Source organism: Belonocnema kinseyi, chromosome 2 (assembly GCF_010883055.1).
Source record: "Belonocnema kinseyi isolate 2016_QV_RU_SX_M_011 chromosome 2, B_treatae_v1, whole genome shotgun sequence".
Classification (NCBI taxonomy): domain Eukaryota; kingdom Metazoa; phylum Arthropoda; class Insecta; order Hymenoptera; family Cynipidae; genus Belonocnema; species Belonocnema kinseyi.
Window position 1 is genome coordinate 157,792,823 of NC_046658.1, and position 26,838 is coordinate 157,819,660.

Sequence of the window (26,838 nt, forward strand, 5' to 3'; positions counted from 1 at the left end):
TAACCACCTATCTCACGGTTGTGAGACGTGGTTATGGCTGAAATTTTACCGCGATTTCGCTGGAAGCGGGTGCAATTTTTCAGATTAGCACCCGCTCCCTGCAAAATCCTGCGGTTGTCCTTATGACAAATTTTTAATTATATATATATTAACTGATAATACGTTCCTGATTGCAAAGTATAATTTTGCTGAAATATTTTTATTGACTTTTAATTTTGTCAATAGTATTACTAATTAAATAATTAATTAATTAGCTGAATATACATTTAGGCATTTTTTACTTTTCTATCTTTTAAATAGAAATATACAAATAGAGTGTATAATTTTTACGCATAAAAAAAATTTTTTAAATTGTCCGCAATGTTTACGTAAGAATTCCAAGTATCATACTTTTTATGAATTAAATAGTAAAAAAAACATTTTTTGGTATTATATTTAAGTGTTTTTTAGTTTCCTGTTTTTTAAATAGAAATATGAAAATAAAGTGAATATTTTTTTGGATAAAAAGGATTATTTGAATTGTCCAGAATGTTCACGTAAATATTCGAATTATCCTGTTTAGGAATATAATATTAAAACTTTTTATTTTCTTGTTTTTCACAATTTTCCATTATAAAAATTAAAAATAAAAAGATGGAATTTCAAGGTTAGGATTTTCAATAAATAATTTCAATTACTTCCACGAAATTATTATTTATATTATTGATTTATGTATAGAAAACAGTAGAATTTGTCATACAATGATAAAATCATCCCATTCTTTCTAGATCTATATTTTATACCAAATTATCTATATCATCTTTCAAGTGATTTGTTTATTCTTAATTAATATAACACTATGTTCAACTCTTTGAATTAATACGAATAAATTACTTATATTAAGTATATTATCAAACGGAGAAAAGTTATTTTCAGTCCTAGGGAATAAATAAATAATCCATAATAATAGAAAAATTTCAAGTTTCCACTCGAACAAAGCTGAATTTATTGCGCCGCTTCGTGGCATGTGTTGAAAATAACTCGTTTAAATGCAGCGGGGTTGCCGAATTAGGCCGAAACGTACCGGAAGAAAAAGAAACCACAAATTCGACAATAGCGCCGCTCTAGTGACGTGTGGCCTACCCAGACCCTTACCGCATCTAGGTAAGATATTTTGGACATTATAAACACTTATGCGGCACTTCACTAGCAAGCCTATAATGTGTTCCAAGAACTAAAAAATACCATTAGTTAAAATGAGAGAGATATCTCCTTTTTCGTATTTTTTTTTTAATTCGTGTGACATAATATAGGTTCGGTAGTGAGGTGTCGTATCTAGGCTTATAATATCTTGGTCGGAGTCCCCCTGCACGAAAACGAGAACTCCTGAATTCTCGATATCTTTCTCTTTCTCACTCATAAGATAGAAAGAGATAGTTGCAGAGAAAATTGTTCGGACTTGTTTTTCTAACGTGACGATACAAAGAGAGTAGTTTGTTCGTTTTTCGACTTTGAAACCGCCCTGAAGTCCCACTTCTGAAGTAAGACTCGAGGGCTTCAAATCGCTTTGAAACTATCAAATCCTCTCTGTCTATCTCACACGATAGACAGAGTGTTTTTGAAACGTTCGTGTTCATTTCGATGGCACCTCTTTGTCTGTTCCATACGGTAGAAGAAGAGGTTCGATAATTCTCTTATTTTTTAGTTTATGCGTCTGTTTTGTTATCAAGTACTATTTGTTGTAAACGGTTGACTTGCACACTTGATCACTTAAATGCGACGCATGCGCAGTGTGAAACGATACTCCTGGACATTTGCTCCATTTACGACTTTACCAATATCTTTGTCTTTACTGTACAGGTATGTACGATATGTGCATCAACCTGGCATTCAGTCAGTCAGCAGGGTAACCCAGTGTCCCCAATCTTGGAAACTTTTCAAACTGCGCGTGCGTCGCACCGACAACCCCATTAGTCACTGTTAGTGCGCTGATTTGGAATTATATAAATATTCAGATTTAATATTTATCATAAATAATGATTGAGAAATCCCCAAATATAATTTTCCTCATCCGAAAATAAGATTTTGTAGTGATGGGTGCAAAAAATTTGATTTGAATGAAAAAGAGGTTATGAAAATGAATGAAGAATAATTCATTACTGCACTGACAAATGTTATGTCATGAATTTTTTTAATAAGTTGAAGAAGACTTGAACTGCAATTACTAATTAATCATTGTATAAATATTATAATACCATACATATACAGTATTTGTATACAAACAATCACATCATATTTATACTTTTAAAAATAGTATTTTCTGTTTGAAAATAAAACTTCTCATTACATTTTATTAACATTTGGAAACATTAAAAATGCTAAATTAAAGGAATTTTTTCCGAAGTCAGAAATAATAACGGTTTTTGCATGAAAATCGCATTATTTTTTCATCTGTTACTTCAAAGTTCTAATTTACTTTTAAGAAGTCCCTTTGGATGCATTTCCTAATCATTATCTATCATAAATATGAAATCTGGATATTTATATAATTCAAAATCAGCGCGATAACTGTGACTAATCGGGTTGTCGGCGTGACGCAAGCGCAGTTTAAAAAAATTCCCAAGATTGGGGACACTGAGGTAACCGAACCAACAAAAACCATAACCACAAACAGGAAAAAGAATTGAGAACTGAGAAGAAGACTGATACTAATTTATGGTGATGATTGGAGGTACAGAATAAAATAGTCTTATTTTAAAAAAAAAATATTATTATATAGTTTGAAACGATTGAATAAAGTGAGATAATTGGTAGAAATGGCGGAAAAAAGTAAAGGAATGAGCCACGTAAAGCATATTCCAAAAGATGCTCAAGTTATTATGTCGATTATGAAGGACATGGGTATAATGGAATATGAGCCCAGAGTTATAAATCAACTTCTCGAGTTTACATACCGTAAGTTGACACATTCTCTACCTCAAAAATAAGTGTGGGTTTTGAGATTTGATTGAAACCTATATTATATTATATTATATTATATTATATTATTGTTATTATTGTATATTATTGTTGGGTACAGGTTATGTGACTTGCATATTGGACGACAGCAGGATCTATGCAAATCACGCAAAGAAAAAGTTTATAGATCTGGATGATGTGAGACTGGCAGTGAAAATGCAGTTGGAGAGGACTTTCACGAATCCGCCGCCGAGAGATGTGCTGCTGGACGTGGCCCGGATCAAGAACAACGTGCCCCTGCCATTCGTGAAGCCGAACAACGGCTTGAGACTGCCGCCGGACCGCTACTGCTTGAATGTCACAAACTACAAGCTGAAGAATGCTTCTTCGAGAAAGTCGATGTCCGCCAAGTCTGGAATGCACGGAATCCTCGGAATTGGAAGCAACAACCTGGGAGGAGGAGGCGGTGGCGGAGCAGCGAGACTCAAAATGGACAGCAGCAACAAGTCGTCGTCGGCAGCTGCAGCAGCAGCAGCAGCAGCCGCCGCAGCTCTCTCTATTGTCAAAAGACCGGGAACCCTGACCACTGTTGCCAGGACGCAGACCATTTCCATAACTAAACCTGCCTATAAAGTGTCCGAAGGTGGTGAGTGGAGTTCCATTTTCTTTTAAACAATTCATTACTCGACATTTTCAAGTTTTTATCATTTCCTTCACACTTGCTGTCATTGTCATTGACTAATTTTTAAAAAATACTGTATATACTATTGTGGACCAGGCATTAGTCGCATAATTCGCAGGTGCAAACTTTGGCAATCTCTCTTTTGCGGTTCGATCAATTGAAGCAGCCGGTTTTGTTTTTTCAAAGGGGGGCCTAAGTAGTCATGGGGTTGGTGAGTGACCAGGAATTTAATTAAAAAACCAAGAATTTCCTTCTAATCGCGGTAAAATTAAAATTTAAACCATTTTTGCCAATTTAGAAAAGTGGCTTCCACTTAATCTACGTTCGCAGATTTTCCATAGTATTTCAGTTTACTCTAATCAAATTATAATTTGGTTGAAAATGTATCTACTCTCTTGAAAATTAATTGTTTTTTTTTTTTTTTTTTTTTTTTTTTTTTTTTGATAAAAATGCAACTGTTTGATTGAAAATCGATATTTTTTTATTCAGAGGTGAAAATTATTAAACTATTTCGTTGAAAATTTCCCTCATTTTTTTTAATCGACTTATCTTGGTAGAAAATGATCTTTTTCTTTGAAAGTTAATCTCCTTGTTTAAAATTGTATTGTTTGGGTTACAAATTAAAGTATTCCAACTTAACATTTATGATTTTAGTTGAAAGTTCATTTTTTCGAAAGGAAATAAAATTAATTGGTTGAAAGTTTGTTAAAAATTCGTTTATTTGGTTGAGAAATGAGCTGTTTAATGAAAACTTGTTTATTATTTAGATAATTTTTGGCGGAAAATTATTATTTTTTTACTAAAAATGTAATCATTCTTCTTTAATTTCTATGATTTATTTTTGGTTCAAAAAATGATCTTTTATAGTTGAAAATTAGTTTTTTCTGTTATAAATTAATCCTCGTGGTTAAAAAGGAATCCTTTTGGTCAAAAATCAAATATTGTGGTTAAAAAAGAATCGTTTCCTTTAAAAATTGATCTTTCTGATTTAAAATTCAACTATTTCAATAAAATGTTTACAATTTTACTTGAAAATTCATCACTTTGTCTGAAATTTATCTATTTTTTTTAGATTTATTTTTCTTCTGTTGAAATTAATGTTTTTAATGAAAAATATAATGAATTTCAATTGAGAATTCCACAATTGTAGTTGAATACTCACCTGTTTAGTTAAACATTACATTTCTTAACTTAATATTAAATTATTAGAGTTTTGGTTGAAAATTTATCGTTTTTGCTAAGAATTAATTTTTGTCGTTTAAAAATTCAACTCTTTCAGTTTACGATTCATTGTTTTAGGAAAAAACTCTTATCTTTGCTTTGAAATTATTTCAGTCAAAAATTAATCTTTTTGATTAAAACTTTTTTTATTTCAGTTAAAAATATATAATTTTATTTTTAAATTCGCCACTTTGATTGAAAATTGAACTATTTTGTTGAAAATCCGTTTCTTAAACTAATTTTTTTCATCTGAAATTTTAACTATATCATTTATTTTATATAATGAATATTTTTACTGGAAATTGACGTAATTGTTTCAAAATTCATTTGTTTTGCAATGTTTTTCTCTTCTGTGTTTAAATTATGGCAGTTTGAACAGGAAAAGAAAACAGAAACCTATATTCGATTTTCGGCAACAAAATATTACCTTTCAAAAATTTGCGACAATTCAGCAGAAGAAGAAACAATGTCCCACCTCTATAGGTTATGTTTTTCTGTTAAAAAAAAAAAAAAAATTTACATCATGTTTGTCTATTTTCACGGACTAAAAAGTGATGTTGCACTTTTTTCAAAAGAAGTCGTTTCAGTTTAAATCTTCGCTGATGCTGGCGGATGACGCAGTGTGTGGAAATTTTCAGAAATCTAAAAAAGAACTGATCTTCTACTATCGGCGAGAAAACTATAGGCTTTTGAAGCTTAACAACTCAGTCAAAAAAAATGCTAGCGCAACAAAACAACAGTCATTTAAAAGCTAAAAGTGTTCTACGTTAATGAGCTTGAAGACGTTTATGTCAAAAATTTGTGGTGCTTAGCAGACTGAAAAATGTAAAAAAAAAGTAAGGTTTTTGGGTACATTTAAGAACATTCTCTGAACTGCAACTGGTTCACAACAGTTTTCCTCACACTCTTGAATTTTTTCAAATTTTTTCCATCGCCCCTTGTTTAAGAAATAATGCTCTAAACTTGACTGTTCTTAAGTGTACCCGAAAAACCTTACTTTTTTTTGACATTTTTCAGTCTGCTAAGCACAACAAATTTTTGACATAAACGTCTTCAAGCTCATTAACGTAGAACACTTTTAGCTTTTAAATGACTGTTGTTTTGTTGCGCTAGCATTTTTTTTGACTGAGTTGTTAAGCTTCAAAGGCAGATAGATGCCTATAGTTTTCTCGCCGATAGCAGTCCCATTATTTTGGAAAATGTTTTATTTCGTAAAATTGTTCACCATTTTTGAGTTGAAATAAGTTTTTACCCCGATTTTTCTGAACGGTAAAAATTCAGTCATCACAGAGTGTCACCTATTGTCACCTATTTTCAATTTTCTCACGTTTTGTTACCTATTTCAGGAATTTGTCATCGTTTTCTCCTATTTTGAGGTTTCTCATCCTTTGTCACCTTTTTTCACTTGAAAAAGTACAATTTTACTCAAAATTATAATTTGCACATCAAATACAGTTTTCATTACACTTTCCTAATCGACAAATCTTGAACCAAATGATCGAATTTTCAAACAAAAAAGATTAAACTTCAACCAGGAAGAGTTGCATTTTTAAACATAATCTTAAATTTTTAATTTGAAAATATGAATATAGTTGAAACTTTGATAAAAAAAGATTACTTTTTAAGAAAATAGTTGAATGTAGATTAATTATAAAATAAAAAAAGTTAGCTTTCAATCAAAAAAGATCCATTTTTAACCAAGGAAGATGGCTTTTAAACAAAACAGTTAAATTTTCAACCAAATAGTAGAATTTTTAACCAAGAGATGAATTTTTAGCAAAAAGGTGATATTTTTTAGCAAATCGTTGAATTTACACCCAAAAATACGATTTTTAAAGTAAAAGAGAATTTAAATCCAAAAAGTATCAATATTCGTCAAAAAAATATGACCTTTTAACAAAATAGTTGAATTTAGATCACTTCTGAAAAAGAAATATAATACTTTTGTTTTGTTTTTGATAAAAAGAACTAACCATCAATCGAAATAGATTTTTTGAACAAAGAGGTTAATTTTAAGCAAAAAAAGTGATTTTTTAAGAACCTAGTTCAATGTTCCATGAAATAAATAAACTTTCAAACAATTTGTAGAATTTTGAACTAAACACCAAAAATATAATAGTAGACTTTTCAATCAAAATTATTAACTTTCAAATGTAAAAGGTGAATTTTCAACAACTTAAAAAAAAAAGCTTTTACCAAACGATAAATTTTCAACAACAAAATATGAATTTTCTACAAAAGTATCAATTTTCGACCAAAACGATGACTTTAAAAAAAAATCGTTGAATTTTCACAAAAAGTATGTTTTTTAAGTAAAAAAGATTATTTATTAAACAAAAATACAATATTAAACTTCAAATGAAAAGAATTAAGTTTCATTAAAAAAACAAGAACGTTCAACCACAAAATATAAATTTTTAATAATGAAAATGAATTATCTGCCAAACAGTATAATGTTTTGTCCAAAAAAGATTACTTTTTAAAAAAAGACTTTAATTTTCAATAAAATAGTTAAATCTTTAACTAAATAGTAGAATTTTTAACCAAAAAAATTATTCATTAAAAATTACACTGCTTGGTTGCAAAAATGGTTTTTTCTTAACTGAAAATTCAAATATTTTTTTAAAAAAGTCATCTGATTAATTGTAAATAAACTTTTTTCTTATTATTTCATATTCTCGCTTTTTAAAATTAAATTGTTTGATAGAGAATTAGGCTTTTTGGCTTGAAAATTCAAAAAATTGGTATAAAGTTCATCTGTTTTGTAGAAAATTCGTTTTTGTTTTTATTGAAAATTCATTTTTAATAAAAATTTATCTACTCCATTTTTGGTTAAAAATTCAAAATTTTGGTTAAAAAATTATGCTTTTTTGTTGTTGAAAATTCGTCTTTTTTTTTGGTAGAAAATCAACTTCTTTTTGGTGAAAATCTAGTCATGTTGAAAATATGTACTGTTTGGTCAAATCTTAACTGTTTTTTATTTTTTATTAAATTTTTGTGGTGGAAATATCAACCATAAAATTTGTTAATAAACATTAATCTTTTTTGTTGAAAATTGAACAATTTGTTTAACATTATTTTTCATTCTTGACTGCAAATTTTTTCTTGGAAGAAAATTCACTTCTTGGTAGAAATTTCATCTCTTTTTGGTTAAAAATGCAACTTCTTAGTTGAAGATTGATCTATTTTGGATGAGGATTAAACTGTTTTGTTGAAAATTAAAAAATTTGGTATAAAATGCAACTTTTTTGTAGAAAATTCTTCTTTATCGTTGTTGTTTGAATTGAAAATTAATTTTTCCCACTAGAAATTCATATGCTAAATTTTTTGTAAAAAAAAATAATTTTTATTTTTGTTTAATTGAAAATTAGTTCTCAGTGGAAATGTAAATACTCGATTTTCATGATAGCCGCTTTAATCAAAGAAAAAAAAACTTCCGGGCATCTTTCGGTTTACACCAAATCAGAAGCTGTTTTTCTTATTTAACACTTCTTTATCACCTATTTGTCACCTATTTTGGAAAAAATGTCAGCTATTCACGTTTTTTGACGAACACTAAGTAGTGTGATGACTGAAAATTTTAAAACCTAAATTAAAAATTTCACGTTAAACGGATTAGAGTTAGACGTAAAGATTTTTCAACGGTTTTATTTTGATTTTCAATCATTTGACACCTGTGAATATTTCAACGCGTGACATACTCTTTTTGTTATTACAAACAATTATTTATTTATTTATCAGTAACACATTTGCAATAAGTTAAAATATTTGTTTCATCACAAAATAATAAAAAACGTTGAAAAGTATTCAAAAACGGTAATGGCAAGCTTTTTGTTAAACAAGTATTTATTTATTTATTAATAAAAAATACGTTCCAATATGGCTGTAGTTCTAAAGCTCGTGACTTATTGAATCTAGAACACCTTTTAATTTTATTATTTCACGCTGGACCGAGCTTATTCCTATTTTGTCTCTGGGCATCTCCTCATGGGACAATAAATAAATAGGGTACTTTCCAAAAGCAACTGTTTACTATTTTGTCAAAAATATACAGACAAAAAATTGAAACAATACAGATTTTAAAATATCGGAACTGGAAGAAGTTCTCTTCAGATAATTTCCTGGTATCAACGTAGATTAAACCTGATGAGATTTATTAAAAAAAAAAAAAAAAAAACCGAAATTCATGCAAACACAACTTTAAAATTTTTTTAAAATATATATAAAAAAACCAGTTGGGCAATTAATCCAGCCAAAAGATTATAAATACTATTAATAAGGACACTTTAACGAAGTTTTCTCGTTAAAAAGTTTGCACCTAGGAATTATTTGAGCGGCAAAATTGAATATTAGATTTTTCATTTGCTGGCTTTTATTCAGTTGTCGATGCTGACACTTGGGAATGAGAGTCAGTCGACCATTTCGCCATCTGGCGCCATGCATCAGAACTAGAAAGACTAGATAACATTTTCGTGATGCATTTAAATTGTTGTGGAACCTTGTTTTTTCGATAGCTTTCTCTAGTTTAAGACAATTAATGAATAGCACAAAACTGTGTTAAATTGATTAATTAATTACTTGAAAAAGCACACAACAACCGTAAAAACTGGTATGTGCATAGCGAGTTAAAATACATGTTTAAAACTTGACCTACTCTTTCTGGTTGTAATTGTTGGTAGCGCATGGCACATGGTCTATCACACAGCTAAACCATTCCCAATCTGAAGATAATTAAGTATGTCAGGAGTAAAGAGTATTTTTTTCTACCCTACAATAGGAACAGTGGGAGCAGCCAATACGGTTAAAGCACAGATAGTAAAATCAAAAATGCCGCCAACACCCGGGCAAACCTTACCTACTGTCAAGATTGAAAGTGATTCAGCAGAGTCAGCAAAACGAAAGAGGGAAGACGAAGATTACGATGTTCCATAAAAATAATATTCCATAAGATCATCATTACTTGTATCTATCTTCCAATGACTATTTGTAAGTGTTTAAATATCCTAATTGCGGATCAATGGTCTTCAAGTTCACTGTCCATACGTGCGTTTTGTTTACGACAAATAATTTTTTTTTTCTTGCGAAAACTCTAATAGAAATTGTAATTTTTTAAATTGGGGCGATATTTTTTTTGAAATACTGAGTGTGCAAGAGACTTGATTCTACTGATGTATGTATTTAAGTATATTAAATATATTAATCTTCATTTTGAAGCCACTCTTCCTCGAATTCTAAAGCTTCATTTTCTGTCTCATTTTCGTATGGAGCGAACATTGGTCTCAAGGTCCTCCCTTCATCGTCGTTTTCCATTGCTTCCCGTGCATCGCTCTCGTGCCGCGAAGGTATTGAGTGTTCACTCAATTCAAGCTGCATTGTTGCACTTTCTTTTTCGGTCGAGAAGCTTTCTGTTGTGTGCTCATTGGGTGGCATGTGTGGCACATCTTGCGCATCGTCAACGACGTTCACGTTCTGCTGCTGAGACGATGATGACGGCAATGCTGCCGAAATATTTGCTGCTGAAGTTTTGATGTTTGTATCAAATCTTGGTGTTTGCGAAGTTGAAATATCTCCGAGCACGTTTTCCAAACTCTTCTTCTCCCTTTTCATCTCCTGAGTGCACGCTTTTTGCTCAAGGGGAAAGAATAGCTTGAAGTCATTTGGCAACTCATCCTCTGGATACAACCTGCACGTAGAGCACTACTTGAAGCATCACTCGCTCAATCAGTCGTCAGGATTTAGTTTTAGCTTGTGACATACACTCAGAGAAAAGTTTTTGCATGTAGCCTGCCTGTTTACTGTAATTCAACAGAATTTTTGGTTTGACACAATTTCTCTGATTTCACCGAATTTTTGATCGAATGTAACTAAATATTCTTTCGTTCATTTGAGAAAGATTGTCATCAGACCAGCAAATTATTTCTTTAATTATTCATAAAATAAAAAAGGGTAAGCAAGGCATTTTTTCAACTCGACACAACACTTGTTTCTGACTCTGGGTGTATGTTGGCAAATATGAAGTTTGAATAGAGACGAGGTCTGTAATAATCACCTGTCAGCAAAGTAAATTCTCCGAATTCGGCAATTGGCGTGAATTTGCATTCTTACAGTCTCTACGTAGTTTGAGCCGTAAGCTCTGCGTGTAAAATCTGCCAAATTAAAGTGAATCTGGTTCCAACCTTCAGACAGCCCAATCGGCATCGATGTGCAGAATGGACGAATTCTAGTGACACTCTGAAAGTTACTGACTCGAAATCTTCTGTGCAGATTTTTGTCGTCCAATACCTACACGTTTGTATAATTGTGTGAAATATGCACACGAAGAAAAGTGAGCGCTTGAAATTTGTAAATATGCGTAATAGCGTGTAACAAATAAAAAATAATTACAGTGATCTCAAATGTAAAGTACTTCTTCATATTTTTTATGATTAGCACGAGAAAGGGCATGCGAATACCAAGACTTTTCTTTGAATCCTTTGGGCAAATGATGTAGGTTGTGGCCACATTGGTAGCATTTAATTCTAGTGCCAGTGATCTCACTTCTCCGTCAGTCACTCTTCTTATGTAGCCATTTTTTACCTAATTAATCATAATAATAAAATTACTGTTTCGCAAAATATTGCGCAGGCAGTATTGCATAGTGCCGTACGCACGACACGACACGACACGACACGACTGAAGTACCGATGTCTTGCAGTATACTCAAAATTTTTAGTGAATGGACTCATCTCAAAGAAGGCAAAATAGTATACTGATTTCAATCTTAAGTTTGTTGCCAGTGAGAAAATAATTCGTCGGTGACTTCAAATCATCAGAGAAAATCTCGAAAACTGAATTGAGAAATCTATCGAGGAACAAAGAATTTCAAGAGAATAAATTTTTCTTTTTAAAAGAGAATGATGTGTCAAAGATAATAGTGACGGGTCTAAAATCAGTGACGTTTGCACCAGAGAGGACGCTACGCATTTCCGAGATTCAATTTGAGTTTTCTTGCATATTCTAATATTCATAGCATTATACGGGTGTCTAACTGGCCGCGAAAACCCCGCGAATGTGATTCAGTGAAAGAGATTCTTCTCTCTCATCTATTCAAATGCAATTAAAATTACTTTCATATATTTTATTTCTTTAATTCTGAGTTGACACAGGGATTTTGTGAAAAAAATCCTAATTTTCCCTTTGAAGAGGGTATTTTCCAAAAGAATTACAATTTTGACTCCCGATAGCAAATATTTTAAAACAGACTTCCAAAATATTAGTCAGCACCAAAAAATTATAATTTTTATAATTTATACAGGGAATTTCTTTAAAGAATTATAATTTGGACTTTTGAACGTGGTATTTTGTAGGAATTATAATTTTGGAACAGGGTATTTTCTGAAAGATTTATAATTTTAGGTATCTTTTACGCCAGGAATTTTCTTTAAAAATTATAATTTTTACATCAGGACAGGGAGCTTGCTTGAGAATTACAATTTGCCTTGGAAACCGTAGAACTCTCTACACTTTGAAACTTCTCTCTTTCAAATTTTGGCAAAGATGACGTATATTTTTAAATTGTGATAGAAAATGTTGTAAATAAATATAATGCTAACTTGGTGCAGTGAATTTCGGAAATTAATTTAATTGTGAATTGGTATAGAAAATGTTCTGAAACAATTATGATTCTGAATTTGTACGGGAATTAAATTAATTCGGTATAACAAAAAATTTGCGTAAAGAATTATAATTTTGACTAAGAATAGATCATTTCCGGACATGGAAGGAAACATTTTAGAAGTTATTTCTTATTCGGATTTATGAAAAGGGAGTTTGCAGCCAATGACAGAGTGCCTGAGAATCACTAGAATACTAGATGAACGACATTTCTCAATTATAATAGAAAATTTTCACGTGAAACAGATAATTTTATCAAATAAATGCAATCGTGACTTGGAAAATGGAATTTCTGTAACGAAATAATTATTTAAGCTTTGCGCCCATGATTTCATCAAGAACATGGGATTTTCGTGAAGAATTAAAATTTAGACTTTCAGACACGGAATTGCCGTACACAGGAATCTCGAAGAGAATTATTATTTGACTTGAAATACAGAATTTTTGACATAAACCGAGAATTTTGGAAACTAAATTATTTCTAATTTAGAAGAAGGATATTAAAATATATCACGGTTCAAATTTATAACTTTTATATTTACCGGGAGAAAACCGGAAAATGACCGGGAATTTAATATCATCCGTCAGATGCACACTCTGATAATAATACGTACGTTGTTATATAGTATACACTGATTAAAATAATACGCGTATAACCTAGATAAAACTCGCCTTCATTGCCCAAAATTCCAGTGGCGAAGGACCACAGCTGTACAATATTGATAAGCGTCCACTTTGATATGAATTACGGTACATGTTAACTCAACGATTTTTTAAATCAAATAAATTTGTTAACAAAATGATTAAACCAATTAATTAATTACCCAATACTTATTTCAAACTTCTGACATACAAATTGACGTTTTCATATCGGTATGAAAACTGTCTCGTTTGGTTATCTCATGGTCATAGCCTCCTTTAATTGAGATAAAGCCACAAACACACAAAAATGTCGGTATTAAATGGCATGGGACATACATTTCCAAATCAGCGGCGCTCACTTCGCACGCGCATGGCGTATTATGACAGAATGTTGCTAAAAGAGAGTCTTCGAAACATGTTACGTTTATTTTAAAGAAGTAAGAAAGCATGAAACTTTTGTAAATGCAAGTAATACCTTCATAATGTCAATGCCAGAAGAAAAAGTAATATGAAAATCAAGTTCCACGTGACTGTGTGTGGAGATGTGCAAGCAGCTTCCAAAAAATATCATAAAATACATAAGTAAGAATTGAAAAGCTTGCAGAGTTTAATTATCAAGTTACTAAGGGAAAAGAGAGCAGACTGGGAAACATTCAGTATGGAATGTGAAACAGATGGAATAATATCAAAAACTTTGGAGAAAGGGGATCTGTCTGTTGATCCTAGTTATAGAGATCTTGCAAACTTACCGTAGTAAGTTTATTTTTGTAAATCTATAGCCAAGTGAGACTTGATCATTCGCCATGGACGCCTTCAACTCATTTTGCGAAATTCCCACTTAGATCACAAACAGTTACTTACTACGTGATGGTTTTTTCATTCCTATCACCAGATGTAATAAAAAATTTCTTACTTGCAGTTACGTCATATGCCGACGCAGATGTCACTTGCGGAAAAATCAGATGTCTCGGCATTTTCGTGATAAAATAACGCAAATTACAATGATGCAGTCTTCTGCGCTAGAGGGCGTACGAATTGAACGAATTTTTCACACTGGATATCCTTGTATGAAGAAATGATTCGACAATGTATGAAATAAACATTTTGCCTTCTTAGTTATTCGGTTCTTTTGGTTTGTGTGATCATTCAGAATTGAATAAAATATATATAGTATAGGAATGCAATAGTCGTCCATTGTGAATTGGGAAGACATAAAGATCCCCTACCCCCGGAAAGTACGTTTTTTTCATTTAAACACAGCTAAATTATATCTCATGTAGGACTTGCTGTTTAGAGATTCTTCACAACAACACCAGAAAAGACCCAAAGAAAACTATGACGGTATGAGTTATTTTTCTACAGTCTACAACATATAACTTTAATTCTCTTTTTTTTATACATTGTCTGAACCGCAATTGTACATTTTTCTGGCATGTAATACACACACTTCTTGGAATAAAAGATCTAAGATCTTGGAAGATTGGTTTTTCATCTCGTGAAATATACAATATACATGTACACTATATGAGCAACCTAATTCACTAGTTTTTTTTACACATCAAATCTTAGGACCCTCTCTTGTCTTTCGTCCCAGATATCCTTCTGCGACCACCAGACTCCGTTATTCTATTAAAAGTAGAAACAAAAATATCAGCTAAATGCTATCGCGTTTAGTGGTGTTTTCGAATTAAGATGAGCATATATAATAATATGTGTATATATTCTGATTTTTACTAGGCGAGTTTACTTTATTTATAATGTTTATGAAAAACTTTTACACTCGAGTGTCAAATATAGTCAAGTGTATTCTGTGGTCACCGTGGACAATTTAAAAACAAGATTTAATATATTAAAAAATCACATTTAATAAATAACTTATTATTATTAATATTATTATGTAAAGTAAAACTTACATTTAAATATTTCTCTCAACTCATATGAATTCTTCTTCTGGAATTAAAAACTTATAATGAATTATCATTAAAATATATCTTCGACATCTGAATAATTCCGATCCCAATAACCGCCTTGATATAACCAGTCCTCTTGGCCGGTGTATGGATTGACTTCATGTCGAAAAAATCTATCAATAAATATTTGTCTTGTAATTTTTACACTATGGCTAAACACAATTGTCAACAATCATTATCCACGTACAGAAAGCACTAGTACAAAACAAAACAAACAAAAAACTAGAAAAATTAGACAGGCTTTGAGAAATTGAAGGTATCCCAGATTCCCAATGGGCACAACATTTTAGAACGTAATTGGAACGTTCTAAAATCGTTTCTTGGACGTACAAGTAAAAAGACGTAATTCGATCGTTTTAAAAACTGTCTAAAGATGTTCTTTAACGCTTGTGCCCACTGAGATATGTGGTAGATTATTTGGAGGTCGCGATGGGCGTTCTGACATATTGTAGCAGGTGAATTATATACTTTTAAGGCTGTTGGAATAGTGTTCTTTAAACCAATTTTATTAAAATTTCCTAAAAAGCTAAAAGAGATGCAGCATCAAGCTGCCAAAAATCTATATATGAATCAATACGGAGCATCCAATCATCTCTTTTAACCTGCATTTTTTGCGCACTGGCAGAAATGAATAGTTGAGGTTTAGATAACTTTTTATTAGTAAATAATTCATTGCTTATTACAGCTATTTAGTTAGAATACTGTTTAGTTAAAATTCTGACGAAACTAACCACGTTAGTCTATCTAATTATATTATAGTCACGACAACTACTCGCGACTCAACAAAACAAAAGTTCTTCCAACTAATGAGCAGTGCCATGCCATTATACGCCTGTAGGGTATCTCTTTTAACTTGATAGCAGCGCCATCTGACACGCGAATTATTGGGTATTTTAAAGTTATTAGAGCATTGTTATTGAACAAGCGCAGTAAATATCAATTCATTTTAATTAGAAATATTATACTGAGGTCTAAAATTAGTTACTTGCTAAAAGATTTCTTATTAAAATTGAATTCAAATTTCTTCCCAATAGTGCCAAATTGGTGGCGCTATCATAGCTAACCAACAGGCGTATTGACTAACTAAAATAGTTGTCCCAAGAGTTTTATTAGTTTTCGCAACTATTATTTTTTTCAGTGTACTCGTATGTATATTTAAAGAACCCAGTCTCGCAAAAGTCTTAATAATATAAATAATCTTTCTAGGCATTCGTGTTACCTTGGTGCCCATTCTGGACATTTTTTGTGCTTTCTCAATTTACGCGAATCACGTTGTTTTTCTTCCAATCTCGTTTTTTCAGCAGCTGCACCATCTTGATCTCCAGCTTCCAGTTTACGAATATCTGGTCTTAATCTTGAATCAGTTGGACAAAGATTTTTTTCCATTCCAGGTTCCATCTCGTTCAGAGACATTGCGAATGCAGTAAACTGGTAAAACTGTGCAAAATGAGACATAAAACACATTATGAGTTCATGGAGAAAGTTTATTGTGGCAAGATTCCGCAAAAATGGAGTAAAGCTGGGACATGTCAGCATTTGGAGAAAGATTAAATTAATTTTTGTGCTTTTCTTATCACAAATTTAAAAGGCCACAAGAGCAGTTGCGTTAAATCTCAAATCGCAGAGCAAGAATGTAAGTCGGTAAAAATAAAATTCGTCCCTGAAAATGCAATATGAAATTTTGCGCTTTTTTCGGGCACAATTCGACACTAATTTTGTGACACAAAGAAAAGATATCGTTTTGAGATATTTAATCTACGTTGAATACACTACAGAAATGATATTTGTTTCCTTTTGTCACCACTGTAACCTAAATTGATTACACAAGACTGCCGCCAGTCGACAAAAAATACTAGTATGTATTTACATCAGCACTGTTAGCAGGTCTGGCTGTTGCTTCCCATAAATTTTTTGATCCAGGTATCTCATCCACACTTGGATTATCTTCTCCTTCAGCACTTGATGATTCATCCATTGAATCCTGCATTACAAATTTATAATTTTACAATTCTACTTTCGCACTACGCTTTCATGATCTTTAAGTCTTGTTAACCCTAAGTAACTGTTACAGACTGTTGGAGCTGTCTGTAACACCAACTTTCTAATTCTTGCCTGTAAGGGTTTGAATGCTCCGACTTTTAAACTATGCAGTCTTGCTAGAACCTTCTTATGTCCTGGACTTCCTTGGGGACTTTTTGCTTCTCGCTTAAGCTTTTCAATGGTTTCGGCATACAAACATGGGTCACATGAGCGTAATCTTTCCGTCCATTTTCCATATAAAAATAACAGTTTTCTCTTACTGTAAAATTAAAATGACAAATTAAAATGCGTACAAGAAAAAATAACATATAGCCCAGATCAGGGATATCAAATTATATACGCTGATATAAATTTGGTGCTTTTGGTTTTGGCCAGATAAAATTGAATAATTAAACCTGTTTGTTCGTGAAAACATGAAAAGAGAATCAATATCATTTTGATGGCACAACAATTCGAGGGGCTAGTCACTGAGAAATCTCAGATTTCTGAACTAGGTATCTTAGGAGAACTCTTTGAGGAAACTCTTGGCACTCTAAGACATCTTGGAAATTGTTCGCCAAGCGTGGAGCATTCACGCTCCACGCTGAGTCTGATTTCTCCTGGAAAAACCCGATCGCGAGAAGTTTTGGAAATCACGGGCGATCTCAAAGAAATCTTAGCACTCTCTATGCGAATTTGATTCAAAGTGCCGCATTCGTAGTTTTAAAATTTCTCAGTGAGTAGTCCCTTGCAAAAATAATACCGAAATCCTGATTATTTTATAAATAAATGATTATTGATAAGAATGAATGATTAACTTTTGAGATCACAATTATCTGACTCGGGATCATGTATCAAATTCATGCCAAGATTGCTGACTTTGTTGGAGTACTTTATCTCATGTTATGACATGTATGCCGAAAATTGGCGGCCATTTTCTTTCGTCTGACAGATGACACGCTGAAATCATATCAAAATGATTCGAATGGAAAGACGATTATGATCTCGAAAGTCAAATGATTGGTGGTGCCCAGTGCTCTGCAAACAAAATTGATTTTTTTTCCTGTGCAATACTCTCTCGTATTACGCCAAATATCTTATTTATACCGAAGAGGCAAGCTATCCTAGCCTTTTTGGTGCACAATATATCATTGCAATAACATTCTTGAATATAATATATTACACGCTACATACTTGCATTGGAATTTTGCGTTACACCCATTTTAGCCCATCTAGCGGATGACCGATCCCCCAGGAAGGAAGAAATGATTGGCCGCGTTTCAATCGTATTCCAAGTCGTATGAAATGTGTATATTAAAGAGGAATGGCATATTGCTGACGATAGGTTAGACTGGTTAGAGGTACCAGTGAATCGGAGAAGTGATTATTTTACGATTCACCAAGAAATATTTCGTTATCGATGAAAAAACTGAACTCGCGAAACCAGATAGGATTTTGAAGATGCATTTTCATTTGAGCTTAACAACCAGTTTTTAATTATTTCGCATAGTTTAAACTACTCGGGGAACCAGATCACCTCCCCGCGGTCGGTTCAGGTCAAGTACAGGAGGGGAGGATGTCGTGGCCCTGACTCGCCCGGGGGGCAGGAGTTCGCCCTGGGCTCGTTTTCCTTATGTCGGTAGGGGAGCCGCGGGTAGACCGGTCAGGGGGCACCTGACGCCGACGTACCCTGTACTCGAAGGGCGGCCACAGGGGCACCTGTCGACCGCCGATCAAGTTGGCGGTTATGGTGTGTTGAAACGGGAGATTGACTTTGCTCCCGACCTTCACAGGCAGCCACCGGCTGAGGAGAGCTAACTTCCCCTTCCACTGCACGGGCTACGTCAGTAAGTCCACCAATGTCCAGCCCTTCACTCCGCCGCCCGTTTCTTTAGAGATACACTGTAGTGCATTAATCTATTTCTCATTAGTTTTATTTACCCTGAAATTTTTCACTCAACTTTTCACACTGCACGGCTTTTTTAATGGACATTGAAATGAATCGAAACGCAAGCATTGATTTGTTTTAAAACAAATTAAAATTTATCAGTCCAAATAACTTTCAAGATTGAACTTTGTTGAACTAGTCTCGCGTTATTATGATGGACTTAAAAAGTAAAAGTATAATTAATAATTAAAAATTAAAATTTCAACAATTCCTAAAAACTAGTAACTAAAGTAAAAATAAAGATTTATATAATCAAAATTCTTATTTGAATTATTTTGAAACTGTGTAGTATTGTATAGTGTTGACACGTGGATTAGGAAAAAAGCATACAAATCTATTTCCAATACAATTTCAGATATCACAGAACTAGGAAGGGTGAGGGAAAGTAGGGTTGGACATTGCTTGAGAAGGCGTAATAGAAGAGGATACATTCGTAGTTTGTGCAGTGGAAAGGGACGTTCGCTCCCCTCAGCCAGTGCCTGCATGTGAAACTCGGGAGCGAAAAGCATACTACCCGTTGAAACTTATATGATATAGTAAAATAATTCTTTTCTTGAGAAAAACAGTTTTAACAGGAAATGTGTTTTTCACTGAATAATACGATTAAAATTCTACATTGAACACTTAGTTTTGGAAAAATATTAATTTTTTGTATTCACTTATTGTTCTAAACTAGTAAAAGCAGTGCTAAAATTGGTTTAAGGCCCAATTTAAAATGCAACTTAAAAATGCTGCCTGGTTTCACAAGTTCGCGACAGTGCAGTGGACAGTCCTAACTTATCTGCATTTTCCTATTCAAATTTACTTGTAGCCACTTCCCATTCACTACAATTAAATAGTGAACAGCGTAATCTGCATTATACAATTCATCGGACTTCATCAAACATCAATTGTATGATGCAGATTCGTTTCTGTAAAAGGGAACGTGCACTTCTCGATTCAGTTTGAAATCCTTCATACGACATTTCATTGAGAACTTGAAACGATTCATGCGTTTCTTCTGACAATCGTAAATCACGAATTTTGAACTTAATTCTTTTTTTAAGGTTATGTTCTCCTATTCAGAATATCGTAAAACTATAGAATGAGTACAGATCCGAATGTGGCTTGGCAGATTTAATTAAGTCCAAATAGCTGACCAATTCAAAGAGTCCCATAAAAAAATTTAAATGCAACGTTGACAATCTGGAATTTTAAGATACACATTTCAAAGCGCTCCAATTAATCGTTTCTTTTTTCCTGGGCCTCTATTTAAGTAAGATAAGAATTGTACTTTGCTAATAGTCTAGTGGTAACATACTCGATTTTATATAGCACTTGGCGGTAGGGGTGCGTTTCTCCGTGTCGATGCATTTTTTGTTAGCTTTCTTGTGCAACATTTAATTACATGTGTTTGGCAATATTCCAATACATGTGTGCGAATATAACAATACCAGAATTTGAAAACTACAATATCATGTATTGGAATGTTATATTTATGTCTCGGAAAAAACCTCCAATACACTTTTAATGGTAAAGTACCAACAGAAATTTGTTACAGTGCAGGCAACGAAACGGTACATGTTCAAAGTTTATACATTTAACTTGGCACAATCTTAGAAGCATACGTTGAGTATGACACAATAACTTACTTTTGGTCTGTAATAAAACCCTCTACTCGATGAAGATCTTTGCCGTTCCAGCCAGCGCTTTTAAAGGCTAAAGAAGCTGTTAGCATGGCTTCACCAGTTTGCTTTATTTCTAAGGCACCTAACTGTTCCATCCATATTTGTCCAACCAAAACATTATGAAGAATGCAGTTAACATTCTGCCAAGTGTACGCTTCATTCCACCTATTTTATACAAAATAATGATCAATTTGATTCAACATCATATTATAAATTAACATCTCATATATTTCTATTGAAAATATGTTTCAGATAATCCTTGTATTTTTTCTTTGAACGAGAAAAACACAAGGATTTTTTTCAGTAGAGAGGGAGGGCTTGAAGGTGCACGTATACAATCGAGTACTTACTTCGGTAACTCGACTGTTAGAACACCTTTAGGATGTACCTCTATGGATTTTCCCCAAAATTTAAGCTTCGGATGTATGCTTCCATGAAAGACGAAATCTTCGCTATCAGCATGAAACGCAGAAACGGGTGGATGATGCGATACTTGTTCACACAGTATTCTAAGAGAGAAAAGATTCAGTTGGAATTGAGAGGTCGCTCTTTTACATTATTGCACATGTAAATAGGAAACTTTTTTAGAAGAATCCTGTGAATTATTTGTTTTAAATTGAAACGCAATTAATGAAGATGGGAGACACTTAATTATATTTGAAAAGAACCTGCCCGTTAAGAAGGTGAGTATTGAAATGGATTAAATTATTTTTAATATATGGCAAAAAACGACATTCCTTTTGGTTTCAAAGTGTTGTGAATTTGGCCGAAGGAGGAATTGTTCAGAATTGCCTTGAGTTCACTTTAAGTCAAAATGTATTTTTCTGCATGAAACTGTGTTCTTCTTCTTTTAAATTAAAACAATTTTACTCAATGGGAGGAATTAAATTGCCTTGAACACTCGTCCTCATTTTACGGCATTTAACATGATTATCTTTCTTTCACTTTTTTTAAAGTTAGACGCAAATATTTAATGTTCACATGAATTCAAATATTAATGGCAGAAAAAGACATTCAATTAGAGACAAAAAGTTATCTATTTTGCCACATTTAAAATTATTTTAATCTATTTTAATGCATCCCTTCTTACCGATTGTACAAAAAAAATCAAAACAAATTATTTTAATTGCTTATTACAATATTTATGATAATACAAATAAGTTACGACTTCACTTTTAACATTGAAAATTTCCACACATTATGCACAGGTTTAAAGTGTATGAGAAAACAATTTAACACGAAACTGACAATTGATGAATAAAAACAATAATGCTTCATATTCCAGTCAGAGTAGCATATATGTGCTAGAACTCGAAGATAACAGCAATTTTTTGGTTAAAAAGTTTAGATAGACGTACACGCAGTTAAGGCTCAGAAGCAATCAAGCAAATTAGAGCTACTCTTGTTAATAACAAATAACTGAAAATTGCAAACATTTCTTTATACACTTGCGTGAACTGTTCGTTTCGGATAAGAGATAGCGTAAATATGTATCAAGACTTATTTTTTAAGAATAAAATAATGTTTCAAATGAGCCCACATTGAACCTTCTACGACCAACAGTTTATGAACTATGAATTTCATAATTATCAGGGTGGGGGTAAGTGGCTTCATTGTTTTAACAATAGCATTTTTGTAAAATACACTTTTACTGAATTTTTAGCAACAAGTTGTTATAATCAATCATTTTTTCTATGCTTAGATTTGTCCACAAAACCTTAAAAAATAGAGAATGGCCGAAGACCAGAAAGAATATTGGATTATTTTTTTTAACAATTTTCTATCTGAAACAGTTTTTAAAATTATTTCTTGAAAAAAAATAACGCCAATTTTTAGCTAGGTGTTAATGATACAAGTAATTATTTTTAAATTTATCTGCTATATCATCAGAGATTGTACCTTACCGACAGTAGATCAACCCTCCAAACCATGAAGCCAGAAAATCTACACAATATCGATCAAGTTAAGAATCTTCAATAACAGAAAGTGCTTAACGTCTTAATAAAACTAGATTGAAAATAAGATTTTTCAAATTAAAATTATTTCTTGAAAAAAACAAAGGATCCCACTCCATCTTCACTCCATTGAAGTTCACTCCATCAGAAGTTTTGAGGTTCGATTCCCAATGGAGTGAATATGGAGTGGGATTCTTTTTTTTCAAGAAAGAATTTTAATTTGAAAAATCTTATTTTCAATCTAGTCTTATTAATATATTAAGCACTTTCTGTTATTGAAGATTCTTAACTTGATCGATATTGTGTAGATTTTCTGCCTTCATGGTTTGGAGGGTTGATCCACTGTCGGCGAGGTACAATCTCTGATGATATAGCAGATAAATTTGAAACAGTTTTGCTGTAAAAATATATAGTTTAAAAAATATAATATAATCTAAAATAAAAATACGTTAATCAGTATGGGCGAAATTAAAAGCTGCAACATCATTTACAAAAAGGGAGCAAATACAGTGGAGTCCTTGCTCTCGTTTTGCAACTAATATACACTAATGAAAAAAATTAAAGGGTCAACAAATTTTTCAAATTTTTAGTGATTTTTCAGAATGGTGTTCTCAGTAAAAAATAGTCGTATCAAGGTCTTAAAAAAATTGTAAGTCCTATCATAAATTTGAAAAAAATTAACAGGAAAAAACAGGTAATTTATAGTTTTTCAGGACATCAACGGCTAAATTTCAAATTTTTATGAAGTAAATAATGTTAAGTGTGCCTTTTATACAGTTGAATAACCCGCAAAGAAACTGCGAACTCTCATTTCAATCTAACGAACCGTTTCCAAACGATCGAGCTTTTGCCGTATTTTTTTTCGCAAATACCGTTCAACTTTACTACAAAACAATTTTTTCGAATAGATTTTTTTTCCGAAATTTGAATTTTTTTTAAGGCTTCCAAAACTTGAACAAATTTTGATTTTCACTACCGCCGACATTAGCGTTACCCGAAGCGTACCACGTGGAGGTTGCACGATCGGATTTACGCTTTTGCGCTTAGGAGTGTTTAGGAGACAAATCGCTGCTTGATTTTCGTGCGAACTGAAGACCTAAAAGAAAACAGTTTTTTTTAATCTGCCCTTTCTCTTTATTGAAAAAAATCTATTTTTTTTATATTTCTTTTTGATTTTCCATAATGTCAAGGCGTCACTTGTCAGAGCCGGCAGTTGCTCTTTTATAGTTACTATTGTTGAAGAGGGATACACCCGTCACGAAGTTAATAATCGCATGGGCGTTACCCAGTCGTTAGTATCCGAATTGTATGCACGGTACCTCGCAACCGCTGGATAGAATCGACTGCCAGGGCAAGGTCGCCATCGAGTGACTACTCCCACGATGATCGAGCGTCTTCGTGAAAGTAGCTTAAATGCAAGACATCCAAATCGTGAACCGATGTTAACACGAAGGCATTGTAAAGCCCGTTCAAGGTACGCCAACGGACACCTGAACTGGACCTTAAGGCTGTGGGGTACTGTTTTGTTCAGCGAGGGGAACGTTTTTCCCAAAGTTTCGTACGCCCGGTCGTCGTGTACGACCGTTTTCAATAAGGAAACGGTTCGTTAGATCGAAATGTAAATTTGCAGGGTTTTTGGGGGTTATTCAACTATAAAAGGCACTCGATATCTCAGTGAAAAATGGTCATACCGAAGTTATATAATTACGTGGAACATGTATTTCCGAACATTTATTTGCCAAAAGATCTCAGAAATAGAAACTGAAAGCTTTAAAATTCTGTATTTAAGACCTTGATACTACCATTTTTCACAGAGATACAGTATTCTGAAAATCACTAAAAATTCGGAAAATTTTGTTGAACCTTTAATTTTTTCATTTTTGTATTGGCCTTTACTTTTGAAGACACTAAAATTTTTAAAAATCAATAATAATAAGTACAATAATGTTATTTTGTGATATTATGAAATATTGCCTGAAAATTATTAAAAAATTCCTTTTTCAACAACCAAATTATTGCATCAGATATGTTTAAGTATGGAGAAAATAATTGCTTATAATAATTTGTTACTAAAAATGATGACATTTGGTTTTTCATTTGACAAACACATTCTCTTGAAGAAGTATTATCCCTTGGCAGATTCATCGAATCTGCTTCTGTTCAAAGAAAAAAAATTGACTTATCTCCACCTTACGAGTTTTGGATTTTAGATACTAAAAGTAATCATTTCATACTCAGCAGGCCTTACACTTTGTGTATCTATAAAAACAAAGTAGAATACTTTTTCGTATAAACATGAAACTGCATTACATTCATTGCTTATCAAGCGAATGCGCACACCTGTAATTATTAACAAATTCATATCTCATAAGCTATTGTTTATAGATGAATCATCCTTGCCTGAAGAGAGCAATCCACGCGAACGTTAGTTCCGAGCTCGACGGTTTCTGAGCTTCAATAATTATATCTGTTTGAACATTTTAAGGGCATGTCCCGAGTCGAAATATAAGTTTTCTTTTTATTTTCTTAAATTCTCTAGCTTCGGAGACCTTACGAGGATCTGATGAGGATTAATTTAATATAATACTAGTACTATTTAACTACTCAAAATGTGCACAAATGTCCATTTTTGCATGTTTGGAGGTCTTAAAACGGACTTAATGAAATACTTATTAGATTCTCGTAGATCCTCTATTCAGTGCTTCTTACATACTTTAACATGAATGCATTATCCCAGGTGCAAATTGACCGCCGGCCCACGGTTTGGCCGACCGTCGAGCGATCCGGACAACTTTGTGCACCACTGGTCGGGCCAACCAGATAAATGATAACGCGCGGTGTGCCTGAGCATGGGTTTAATAAAAAAAATTCCATCACAGATATTTCAACGGGAATCGATAAGTACATTAAAATGAATGCGCCAAATTTCAACAATTTTCGCCGAGCTGTTTCGAAAAAAAGTGTATTTGAATTTTGAAAATATCAAATTGTTATATTTAAGTAATTTACTACAAAAATTATATTTATTGTATTCATTTACCTATATAAGTATCGTTTCATAATCGTATAATTATAATAAAACGCACATAATATTGAATTATTACTAATTTTTTGAAATAAATCTCTTAAAAAACTGAATAATTATAAAATAATTACGAAATAATTTAATTATATACGCATTCATTTTCAAAATAGTTTTTTTATTTAAATTTAACAGCTATAAGTATTTTATACTGATTATTATTATTATTATATATATACAAAATATATCTATTAATGAAACATAATTATGTTTAATTAATTGTAAAAATTTATGGAAACAAATGAAGTTCATTTTTCTAAAAATTGTGCTTCGATATGCAGTTACTAGGAAATCCGGAAACGTACTTAAAGATAAGTAATTCATAGCAATTCATTATAATTTCACGAATCATTTTCTTCAAAATTCGACAATTCTGTCAACATTCATCCTTTTCGTTTAAAAATTCTTTTTGTTCGGTGGAAAATCAATTCTTTTAATTGGGGGTACAAATGTCTGGTTGAAAATTGATCTGTTTTAGTTGGTTGACATTTTCTTCTCAAGTGAAAATCTATATATATTGTTGAAAATTCAACTGTTTTATCGAAAATACCTGTTTTTTGGCTGTGATTCGGATTTGAATATTTGTTCAAAATTGGTCTTTTTGGTTTTTTTTTCTACTCTTTTTCTGGATTTACATTTTATATTTCTTCAATTTTGCACATTTGGAATTGAAATTTTTTTAACTTTCAATATATATATGTGTGTATTTATGTGTTTTCGGAGAACCTTAAACAGGGCGATTTTAACGACTCTCGGATATGACGTAGTCGTAAGTCGACCCTTACATTATCTTGTATTTTCCATAACAGTTTCGTGGCAACTATGAAAGAGAGCGATCTTTTATATACTCGGTTGGGGAAAAAGCAAAATAGAAAATTTTCAATTTGGTATAAATGCACTTTCTTAAAATTTTGCTTCGATATGCAGTTACTAGGAAATCCGGAAGCGTACTTAAAGATAAGTAATTCATAGCAATTCATTATAATTTCACGTTAAAAGAAAGAAAACAAAGGAAATTTAAACCTACAAACTAAAAATAACGCCGAGATTTTGAACCGGGCG

At 32.3% G+C, this 26,838-nt stretch overlaps 3 protein-coding genes across 6 annotated transcripts in view; 1 reads left to right on the top strand and 2 right to left on the bottom strand.

Moving 5' to 3' along the window:
* The first annotated feature begins 2,613 nt into the window (after positions 1 to 2,613).
* On the top strand, positions 2,614 to 10,048 carry LOC117167871 (transcription initiation factor TFIID subunit 9). The gene is made up of 4 exons (XM_033353098.1): positions 2,614 to 2,710; positions 2,794 to 2,934; positions 3,059 to 3,583; positions 9,618 to 10,048. The coding sequence occupies exons 1-4, from the start codon at positions 2,695 to 2,697 to the stop codon at positions 9,770 to 9,772; spliced, it is 837 nt and encodes a 278-aa protein (XP_033208989.1). The 5' UTR covers positions 2,614 to 2,694; the 3' UTR covers positions 9,773 to 10,048.
* On the bottom strand, positions 10,001 to 13,454 carry LOC117167869 (cilia- and flagella-associated protein 20-like). Its single transcript, XM_033353091.1, has 4 exons — positions 13,166 to 13,454; positions 11,225 to 11,416; positions 10,890 to 11,122; positions 10,001 to 10,523 (listed from the first exon to the last, which is right to left on the bottom strand). Exons 1-4 carry the CDS (start codon positions 13,247 to 13,249, stop codon positions 10,037 to 10,039), a joined length of 996 nt encoding a protein of 331 aa, XP_033208982.1. The 5' UTR covers positions 13,250 to 13,454; the 3' UTR covers positions 10,001 to 10,036.
* A 1,045-nt stretch (positions 13,455 to 14,499) lies between these two features.
* LOC117167862 (oxysterol-binding protein-related protein 2) overlaps positions 14,500 to 26,838 on the bottom strand; it is a 47,612-nt gene continuing 35,273 nt past the window's right edge. For all 4 annotated transcript variants that reach the window (XM_033353077.1, XM_033353080.1, XM_033353078.1 and 1 more), the window contains exons 4-10: positions 21,090 to 21,248; positions 20,704 to 20,904; positions 17,218 to 17,404; positions 16,973 to 17,086; positions 16,325 to 16,542; positions 15,049 to 15,218; positions 14,500 to 14,761 (exon numbers count right to left, since the gene is read on the bottom strand). In XM_033353077.1, the coding sequence (XP_033208968.1) occupies positions 15,116 to 15,218; positions 16,325 to 16,542; positions 16,973 to 17,086; positions 17,218 to 17,404; positions 20,704 to 20,904; positions 21,090 to 21,248 (982 nt within the window). In that variant the 3' untranslated portion in view covers positions 14,500 to 14,761; positions 15,049 to 15,115. The remainder of the gene's footprint in view (positions 14,762 to 15,048; positions 15,219 to 16,324; positions 16,543 to 16,972; positions 17,087 to 17,217; positions 17,405 to 20,703; positions 20,905 to 21,089; positions 21,249 to 26,838) is intronic.

What these genes read in the sequence shown, in the direction of transcription:
- LOC117167871 (XM_033353098.1), top strand. An exon ending in ACTTCTCGAGTTTACATACC is followed by an intron (nt 2,935 to 3,058) that starts GTAAGTTGACAC and finishes TGTTGGGTACAG; the next exon opens with GTTATGTGACTTGCATATTG. An exon ending in CTATAAAGTGTCCGAAGGTG is followed by an intron (nt 3,584 to 9,617) that starts GTGAGTGGAGTT and finishes ACCCTACAATAG; the next exon opens with GAACAGTGGGAGCAGCCAAT.
- LOC117167869 (XM_033353091.1), bottom strand. Translation starts at nt 13,249, where the DNA reads ATGTACCGTAATTCATATCAAAGTGGACGCTTATCAATATTGTACAGC. An exon ending in TGGAATTTTGGGCAATGAAG is followed by an intron (nt 11,417 to 13,165) that starts GCGAGTTTTATC and finishes ATGATTAATTAG; the next exon opens with GTAAAAAATGGCTACATAAG. An exon ending in AGAATTTACTTTGCTGACAG is followed by an intron (nt 10,524 to 10,889) that starts GTGATTATTACA and finishes CTCTACGTGCAG; the next exon opens with GTTGTATCCAGAGGATGAGT.